At 39.3% G+C, this 10,000-nt stretch overlaps 1 protein-coding gene across 1 annotated transcript in view; it reads left to right on the forward strand.

Moving 5' to 3' along the window:
• Nucleotides 1-10,000, forward strand: part of USH2A (usherin) — a 407,979-nt gene that overhangs the window by 351,591 nt on the left and 46,388 nt on the right. Inside the window, 1 exon segment of the mRNA XM_009646839.1 lies at nt 1,656-2,010. Within this exon segment, the coding sequence (XP_009645134.1) occupies nt 1,656-2,010 (355 nt within the window).

Genomic DNA, 10,000 nt, shown 5'->3' on the forward strand with positions numbered 1-10,000 from the left:
CCTTTTTAAACTAAACAGTGTCCATATAGCCTGCTTCTCTCAGAGTTCAGCAAAAATTCTTTAGCTTCATATAAGAAAATAGTATATTCATGCATGCCTTATATATGCATATAAACAAAACCGAATAAACAGCTGTGTACACATATGGATTCATTATATTCTTCATATTTTCATGTAAATACCAGGGTATATGTTATTACAAGTAGCTAAGATTATCAGTTTTAAAAAATTGTTGCGTTTTGAATTTTTAAAGTAACTCCTGGGGTTGATCTAACAAAATAAAATCTGACAGAATTCTGTGAAATACAGATTTTCTCTTGCCAAAGAAATGTTCTTCAGCTTCTGTGTGTGTGCAGTGATGATGACAAACCAATTTTATTTCTGCAAATTTGCCCTACTTGCACTAAAAGTAGCAGATAATGTAATTTGTTTTTTGTTGTTGGCACAGAGGGTGAAAGTGCTTTTTCGTTCTGCAAAGGCCAAGGTTCCTATGAAGAGTAGGGGAAATACTTAAATTCGTGTGCAGTACAGCACAACCGTCACTGAGATTTATCACAGTGTTTAAATGTAACCAACTTAATTTCACACAAACATTTTTATGCCTAGTGAAAGAATTGATTTGATAATTCTGTTTTGAAGATGAGTGCTTGCCTTATTACAACAGTTGTAAATTATATTCTAGAAGGGACCACATTAGAAAGGGGCTGAGTATCATCTGTTATCTCCTCTGGTACTCAGAAATTCACCAGGTCCAACACAAGCAGTTCCGTAGTAGAAATGCTATATATATGCATACATGTATGTGTACATGTACATACAGATATATATATCTGTGCCATAAGCCTATACAGTGAATTGTCTTCATATATCTTAAGCTTGCATTTTTAAACAAAAAAAGCATTGGAAACAATAAGTAGTTTATTCCAGAAAGCACTACTTTTGATATTTTAATGAGTTTTTGTGGTGGAGCTGCAAATTCTTCTAGGTTTATGCACAAGGGATTACTTATTCCATTTGCAAGAACAAATGGGATATTTATTGTGAGCAAAACAGAATTTAAAAGTGCATGGCTTTGGTTTTGAGGGCATGATAGAATACTTATCCTTTGTTCACTAGGTAACATTTTTCTCAAGTAAATTAGTTATAAGTTTTCCATAAATGAGGGATCCTGAGGTGAGTACCTTCATAAATAGCTTGATTTTCAGAAATGTTGAAAACTTGCACCCATATTGCAGTTCAAGCCATTACTTAGCAATTACATGTAGATTTAAAATTTCACATTCTAAATTCTGAAAGTCTCACATCTGATGTGTGCTATCCTAAAAGGACAATATGCTGTTGCATTGCTACTCTGCTACTACAGACTGTGACAACATACTTGTTTGACATGTTTTATAGTATTCTTCTAGATGAAGGAGAATAATTAAATGATTGCTTCAAAAATCTCTTCTTCACTGCTCAACACCTAACACAAATTCAGGGAAATTCTTTTAAGATGCAAAGATAGATAGACAGTTCCTTGTGTGTGTAATGTACAGAAATAAGTTCTGTACTTCTCTGAGGTATGGGTTGAACTTAGAACTTCAGGATCTACTACCATGGGACTGTTAAAGTTATTTTCCATTTTAAATACCTTGCCTTTGATTTCATTTCAGACGTCCTGTGGGCAGTCAAGAAGAGCTGCTTTTGTTCATCTGGGCTGAAGGAGCTTTGGAATTTATTGATGCGTCTGACGCTCTACAGCCTTTTACTCTCTATGAATATCGTGTCAGAGCTCAAAATGCTGTGGGGTCAGTGGACAGCCTCTGGGCTTCAACCCAAACTCTGGAGGCTTCCCCATGGGGCATGGGAGCCCCTTGGGCACAAGCAACGAGTGCATACTCAGTGCAGTTGAACTGGACCCAGCCCGTCTCTCCCAATGGTGTTATATCGCTGTATCGAGTAGTCTATCAAGAAAAACGCAGCGATCCAACTTTTAGCATCCCAGCTGTTACAGCACTAACCGTAACGGTAAGAACTGGACTACAAAGCCAGTTTTACATTGTTTTTACTCTGCTTTGATTTCCATGGTATTTTAAAATCTCATCTAACACTGATTGGAAAAGTGGGGTTTCAAACTGGCAATAGTTTTGTTGTTTTAAATTTTGTGTTTGGCTCAAGGCAGACTGAAACATTTCACATCAATATGTAATTCCTGGTAGAGGCAAGTAGATCACTTGAAAGTATGGATGGGTCATGTCTGGAGGAATTAAACATATGTATCTAACTTTTGTCAGCCTCGCTCAAAAATACTGTCCTGAGCTTTTTGTCTAACTGTTGAAATAGTTTCACAGGATCTGCACAAAGAACAACAAAATCAGTCCCGCTTGTATATAATTCTTGTTTTGTAATTTAGTTGGAATTACAAAGTGAATGAATTCATTAGTAATTACATAGTTCATATATGCAACGCATTTGCATGTTCCACTCATAATTCATCAGTAATAAAAACAGATCTACTTTTACTTTCATTACATGTACTTATATTAGAATGTTACTTTGCACTGCTAACGTGTCTTTCCCTTCAAGGGACTTTCCAAACATGAATGTCTGTGACTATTATGTTTCTATTCAGTATGTGGAGGGTTAGACTCAGGAAAGGGCAGGTTGTTTTGTGAACTGACTAACAATGTTATGTAAATTAGTGACAGAAGTGGCTATGGTTTGTGCAGCTACCACTGCTCCTGCCACCTATATATTACATTCGAGTCTTTCTATAGAAAGACAGTTTATAGATAGTTCAATTGAACTGCTGTGTATTAGAATACCTGCTGTACTTGGCTGTCTCTTGAAAATAAGTTTTAGAAAATGTTTAAGAAGGCTGTAATAAGGTTGGGTTTCCACAGCAGTGCCACCTCAATTTCATAAACCTAGCATTTTCCCTAAATGATATTCATAGGCCATGTTTGTATTGAGTAACATCAGAAATCCCCTAAATTCTTAATTACCCCAATTATAAGGTAGCTGTCTGACATTCAAGTAGGAACCTAAAGAGCTTCCTCTGGAATACCCAATACTAACCTTTAAGTAACTCCCTTAGATAAATCTCGACATGAGAGAGTGGGAGAAGTTTCCAGCTCAGTAACCTTACATACTCTCACGATCATATGGTTCCAAAGCAGTTTTGTGTCTAGCTTCCTGGAAGCCTAAACAGATTAAGTTTGTAGCACATCTGGGGTGGTTTGACCCTGGCTGGACACCAGGGGCCCACCAAAGCCACTCTATCACTCCCCTCTTTAACCAGACAGAGGAGAGAAAAGTAGATCAAAAGGCTCATGGGTCGAGATAAGGACAGGGAGAGATCATTTGCCAGTTACCATCACGGCAAAACAGACTCAACTTGATGAAATTAATTTAATTTATTATCAAAGTCAGAGAAGGAAAGGATAAAAACTGCTGAATCTTAACACACCTTCCCCCCACCCCTCCCTTCTTCCTGGGCTCAATTTCACTCCCAGTTTTCTCTACCTACTCCCCCACAGCAGCACAGGGGGATGGGAATGGGGGTTGGGGTCAGTTCACCACACATTGTCTCTGCTGCTTCTTCTTCCTCAGAAAAGGACTCTTCCCCTGCTCCAGCCTGGGGTCCCTCCCACAGCAGACAGTCCTCCACAAACTTCTCCAACATAAGTCCTTCCCATGGGCTACAGTTCTTCATGAACTGCTCCAGCATGGGTCCATCCCTCCCACAGGTGCAGTCCCTCAGGAGCAGACTGCTCCAGCGAAAAACCGGGCGGCGGGTGGAGTTCTGCTCCCCCGTGGGCCTCCATGGGCTGCAGGGGGACAGCCTGCCTCACCATGGTCTTCACTACAGGCTGCAGGGGAATCTCTGCTCCAGCACTTGGAGCACCTCCTCCCCCTCGTTCTTCACTAACCTTGGTGTCTGCAGGGCTGTTTTCTCTCACGTCCTCTCACTTCTCTTCTCTTTCCGGCTACTGAGCCACAGCAGGTTTTTTTTCCTTCTTAAATATGTTATCACAGGGGTGCTTCCACCGTCGCTGATTGGCTTGGCCTTGGCCAGTGGCAGTCACAAGGAAAACTTCTAGCAGCTTCTCACCTTCCACCTAGCAGCTTCTACCTCCGTAGCCCTCCACTACCAAGACCTTGCTACACAAACCCAATACAACATCTTTTTTCTGAAAAAGAAAACAGGTCCTGAACAGAATGATAAGAATGTATACTTTTGGCTTCTGAAATAGTTGCATTCGCATTGTACAGTATGTTAGGTTTTAAAAAGTAGATTGGGATTTTAAAGTTATTGAACTTTAGTAGGCTTCTGGTACTTAGCTCCTTTAACTTGTTTTAAAAAAATTATCACAATCACCTAAGATTTCAAAACCAGCAAAATGACAGGACTTCTCCTAATACTCTGCTTCTGCAGCATGCAATGTGCTGCTGAGCATTGGAATTGACCTGGCTGGTCATGCATTGCAATGTCTTCTAAGTATGCCAACAACAACAGAAAATGTCCGAGATGGTTGTATTGTGGGTAATAAAACCTACCAAAATGGCCTTTTAAATAATGTTGCCACAGGGTGTTTCTTTAACAGCAATAGTTAAAAGCCTTTTAAATTAACAAGCTATTATTTACTGAATTAGTATTTTCCTGGCTCCAAAATCCTTTATTTTCCCCAAACACTATCCTGAATCAAAATGACATTCTGGCAGCATATGTATAGCTGGTCTACTAGTGTTGCAGCAAAGCTGACTTGTGTATTTTTTTCTACTGTCCTTTGTCATGAACATTTATAGATTATTATTTTTGATACCCTTTTTTATTTTTAAATATTATACTACCCTTTGGGGAGAAATCTTTCTGCACAGCTCTTCCATCAGTTGCATTCCCTTTAAGCTGTTGCAACTACATTAACTCAATAGAGTTGTTGCTGATTTATACCAAGGAGTTGAGATCTGAATCCTACCTTTTCTGAATATTGCAGAACAGCTAAAGCTTTGAATCAAAGTTATTGACATAAAATGCACAGAGTCCTGTTATCAAAGATATCTTCAGGAGGTCAGGTCAATTATCCCAGCAGGCAAAAACCTGGACACCAACTTTCAAAGTTATAACCTCTTAAAAATAGAATTTTATTGTGAAATTGCTGATGTACCCTTAACTGTAGCTTTGTGAATGAGACACTTTAATTAAAATGTAATTTTATTGAAGGAACTAGCATTCCAATGATTAAACTTCTGCCCCTTTAAAATATAGCTTTCAGGGGTACTAGGCTAAATCATTTAATCTCCTAAAGCATCTCTATTGGAGCTCCCTCGTGGGATACGCCATTAGTCATTCTCTCACACAAGCTTCCATGTTACAAGCAAGACTTAAAGTATTAAGCCAGCAATGAGTTCGGTCCTTTATTTAATCTGTTATACTCCATTCTTATCCCATTAGATTATTCCAGAAAAAAAGCAGTGCTAAAATCACAGTAGCTGATACCACCCTTGCTCTTGTTGGTTGGACCCAGGTTGCCTGCCACAGGACATAAAGCTTGACCAAAACCTAAAGTAGAAATACAATCCTTGTGACACTGCAGGATACAAATTAAGCTCTTGCTAATATCCCTGCAGACTGTTCAAATTTGACAGCTTCGTTTCCATTCATTTTCAGAGCCAAATGAGAGGCATCTTCTGGGTTTTCAAACTATTTGACAGACTTGTTTGCCTTCCCAAAATGCAGCTATTCAGTCCCCAGTTAAGGTGCATTAGTCTGTATTTGAATTAATGTGTCAAAGGTATGGCTGTCTGGTACCTTAAAGTTATTGCTGACCCCTTGAAATTTTATGCTGCCTATGGTGATGAAAATGAGAACTCGGTTCTGAGAGCTAAAGCTGCTGCCACTCAGGTGAAAGGAGGATCTCCCTGCACTTGAGAAGCAAGTGAAGTACACATGAGCCATTTTGATGCTTCGCAGTTACAAAGCAGTGTCACCCATTTCCCTAGCTTGTTTGGCCAGGAGTGTAGTGACAGATGTTAGGTGACAGCAAGTTAAACTGACACTCTGGTTTATTTGCAGAGAGTCAAGTCAAGACTGGTTACAGCAGTACAAGTGTCTCCCGCAATGTCTTCCCAGTTCATTTTAAAGCAAGAATGATATTTAGTGTCTTATTGACAGCATTAACATGAGACAGATGTGTTTATAGAGGAATGGATTGACAGTAAGTTCTCATTTACAGAAATCTGCATAAAGTGACTAGATTGTCAAAGCAAGCTTCTCACTCTTGTGAACTTAGGGCTTAAGCTTGTGAGCAGAGGACCCAGAGCTGATTTCATTATAAAGCCAGTACCTGCCAAATGGCATCAAAGCATCACAGCTCTTTAACTGTTGTTTTCCAAATGTTGCTGTGAGGTAAAACTGTGGGTAAGTTTGGTCTTGGTAGATGTTTTGTGGGTGTGTAATGCTGTTTCTCCCATGACAATCATATCAAATATTTCGTTGTTTATCTTGAGACAGAGAATTCAAAGCCAAGAAGATGAGTAAAGGTATAAGAATATGTAGCTGTTAGAATGTGCTTGGAGAAGAAAAACATCCAGAGATGAGGGTTATAAAGAAAAATTCTGCCTGCTATGGGCAGTGACCCCCATTATTATTATGTAGAATCAAGGCCTCAGTGTGTCAAATCCGCCTCAGCAGCATGTAACTAAAAGTACAATGTGTTCGTTTCGGGATGCAAGAGAGAGGTGTAATCATTAAAGGCCTTATTCCTGGGAAATCCTACACCTGTGCCTACCTAGAAGCACAGGTCTATTCACAATGAGTTTTGCAGTATAAGGCTCTCAGGCCAAATTTATCCTACAAGGCTTTTTTGGCATAGCTATGTCAGCTCAGGGTGTAAAAAATAACATGTCTCTTAGTTGATATCACTGCCCCAGCAAAGCCTTTGGTTTGGATGCAGCTATGCTAACAGCTGAGAACATATGTTGGCTTACCTTACATTATTTGGGGAGATGGTATGTAACTACACTGGCCAAGCTCCTCTTGGCAGATGTTTCATTTGTGGTAGGGAAATCTGTAGACATATTGCAGAATAGCAATAATAATAGAGGCTTTGGTAGGAGGATGAGGCTTTGGCTTGCATGATTATGTTGTTATAACCAGGCAGTAATTTGTATATGGAATGTATAGCCAGAGTAAAAATAATACACACTACTTGCTGAAAAACTCCATGTAAAATACATCAGAAATAATCTTAAGTGGCCAGTACTGCTATATACACACACACACCTCCTGTGCAGGATTTTACAGAGAGCGGGAATCTTGCATCCAGAGTTTGTTCTTTTCTATTCATCACATTCAGAAACACTTAATACATCCATGTGTGAGCCTTCATTTCTGATCCTCATACAGACCGGTGAGCATTTGGCAGCATTAGAGATGAGATACCACATAGTTATTAGCTTCCTTGTACATAACATTATTCAGTAATGCAGTATACAGGACAGTACGTGGCAACTCCCTTATAGAAGAAGGAAGGAAGATCATAGCCACAAGAATAAGAATAAATATGCCAAATAGAGGGACCAGTGAAACTTTTTTATACATGCCTATTTCGGATGCCTGGGAAATGGTCTGCACTCTCAGAAAACAAGATGAGCGTAAATGGAGGAATCCCTGCACATACCATAAATTCAGGAGATGTGCTACTTAGCAAAGAATGAAAGCTGTAAACAGCAGCGGAGGGCAAAAGTTAATTAGGCTACTGTGCTGCTGTTAGCGAGTGGAAAGTAGCCACAACCAGAAACAAGATGGCTGCTCAGCAGTGCCCTAATACAGCCAAAAGATCATATCCTGAGCTCTGCAAGGGCTTATGGGTTAGGGGGAAATCATACACAGATGACTAATTTTTTTATGGTTCACAGCCGATCAAAGTGAAATTCAGCAGCTGTTCAGGACAAGTGACCACTCTAACGGCTGTAATATAACCTGCTAAATAGAGAGGGAATTGCATGAGAGCAAGAGGTTAGCTGTGATTATCGGCAGGTGAGTGCTTTATTGAAGTTGAAAGACCATTAACATTGATGGAGTAATTATTTCAACTTGAAAGTAATTACCTCGATGGGTGATAACTTCTCCAGTGTTCCCAGATTTGATTGGACCAAACAATTGTGAACTCTTGAAGCCTAGAAAAATATTACAACAATACTGCAATGTTTAAATTACTGAAACCACTGTTAGAGTATTTTAATTATGCCTAACAGTGAAAAGATTTTAACTTACAACAACTGGTGACCTCTCATGTATAGAGACATTTGCTTTCTAATTCCAATGAAATGACCCACACCTACTACGTGTGTGCTGTATGTGATGGGTTTGCAAATGAATCATTTGATTTAAATGCAGTTTTTAAGATTCAAAGCCTCGTTAGCACAGTTTCAGGAAAGGCTTGTACTGGAATTGCTGTAATTGTTTTATTTGCCAGGAAAGCCCAATAATATAAAATGCTTCCCATGTTTTAATCTCTAGACCTGTTAAGCTTACGCAGGATGAATGCAGGACAAGTGCTCCTTCACACTGAAGGCTGCTAAAAAAATAAATGCGTGTGAGGCAATCTGTGTCTCACAGATTCTGTTGTTTCCATGCTGCTGCAGAATATGCTGGATTTGGCACTACAGCTCTGTTTAAATAAGCATTTGGATTGGCACTACAATGCCCCTCCAGAAACTGATTAGGTGCTTCAGTAAGCCCTACCTATCAAGGCAGATATGTAGAATTGCCTAATTAGAGCAGAAAGGATGAAATGGATTGTTGCATAACTTTGATGATTTTGAAGTACTGTGGTAATAGAACTGGATGAGAACGGTGAGAGAGAACGAGAGAGGCTTCAGCTCTTCTGTTTATACCATCCTTACTGTAACCAAGGCCACTTCAGTGTCTCCTGGATGCTTTTGGCAGCCACGGAAACATATCCTTAGACCCTGCTGGAACACTACCAAGAATGAAAGAATCCTTGTGAGTTAGGATGCAGGGTAGCTGGGAAAGGTTTATCTGGTGTCTGTGAGGTCTTAATATGTTGTCAGGCAACTAGTGATTTGAATTAGTGAAGGTTACAGCAAAGGAGTTTATTTCATTACGTTTTTTCTTGAATATTTTCTCCCTAATCCAGTGTGCAACATGAAGTTAACATAACTTTGCCCTTCGATAAATTTTTGGATCAGAAGTAAAAACACTGACAGGGTTATGTCTGACCATGCCTAATCGCACACTCTAGATTGACTAGACCTGAGTGCCTGGATCAATAGGTAATTTTTTCTACAAATAAATTAGTTACCTATTTGGAAATATCTGGTGTATTTTATCCTTGGGTTTCTCCTTGTGCAACATCCAGTTTTCATGCACTCCATAGGTCTTTTTTTGATGAGTGAAACACATGTAGAATTAGGTCTTCTGAGAAATATTTACAATGACTTTGGGCACCTAACCTAGTTAGGAGATGAATGTCCTTTATATAGACCATATAACCTCCAGAACATCTAAGGCATGGACATTTACCATCCTTGGGCTACAACTTTTCACACGAGACTGCTTTCTTCTAGTCCACTTGTGAGCCACTACTGGCATGTGTCAGTCAAAAGAAGGTGGTTGATTTTAAGCTGATTAATCAGATGGTCTTTCCTAACCCACACAATGGGTTTATGCAGGTTGACAGATTTAAGGGATGATACCTTTGGACAGAAAGATGGTGGTGGGCAGCAGTCTGGAAGTGGTAACCTTTTCAGTTTGTGCACCTGCAGTCATAAGAGAATAGACGACCAAGCCTAAAGGTAGATGCCCAAAATGAGATTGTATAAATGCTCCATATGCTGTTTCTCTCCATATGTTTTTATACATGCTTTATATTTATGCTTTTCTCTACAATGTTCTTTTTTTGTCTTGCATTTCTGTTGTGAGAATAAAATTAAGCTAATCAAGCAGTGTAGAAAAACACCATTGACAGGGTGTTTTCTAATTTGTAAAACT

This window comes from Egretta garzetta, unplaced genomic scaffold (genome assembly GCF_000687185.1).
Source record: "Egretta garzetta isolate BGI_Z169 unplaced genomic scaffold, ASM68718v1 scaffold339, whole genome shotgun sequence".
NCBI classification, from domain to species: Eukaryota; Metazoa; Chordata; class Aves; order Pelecaniformes; family Ardeidae; genus Egretta; species Egretta garzetta.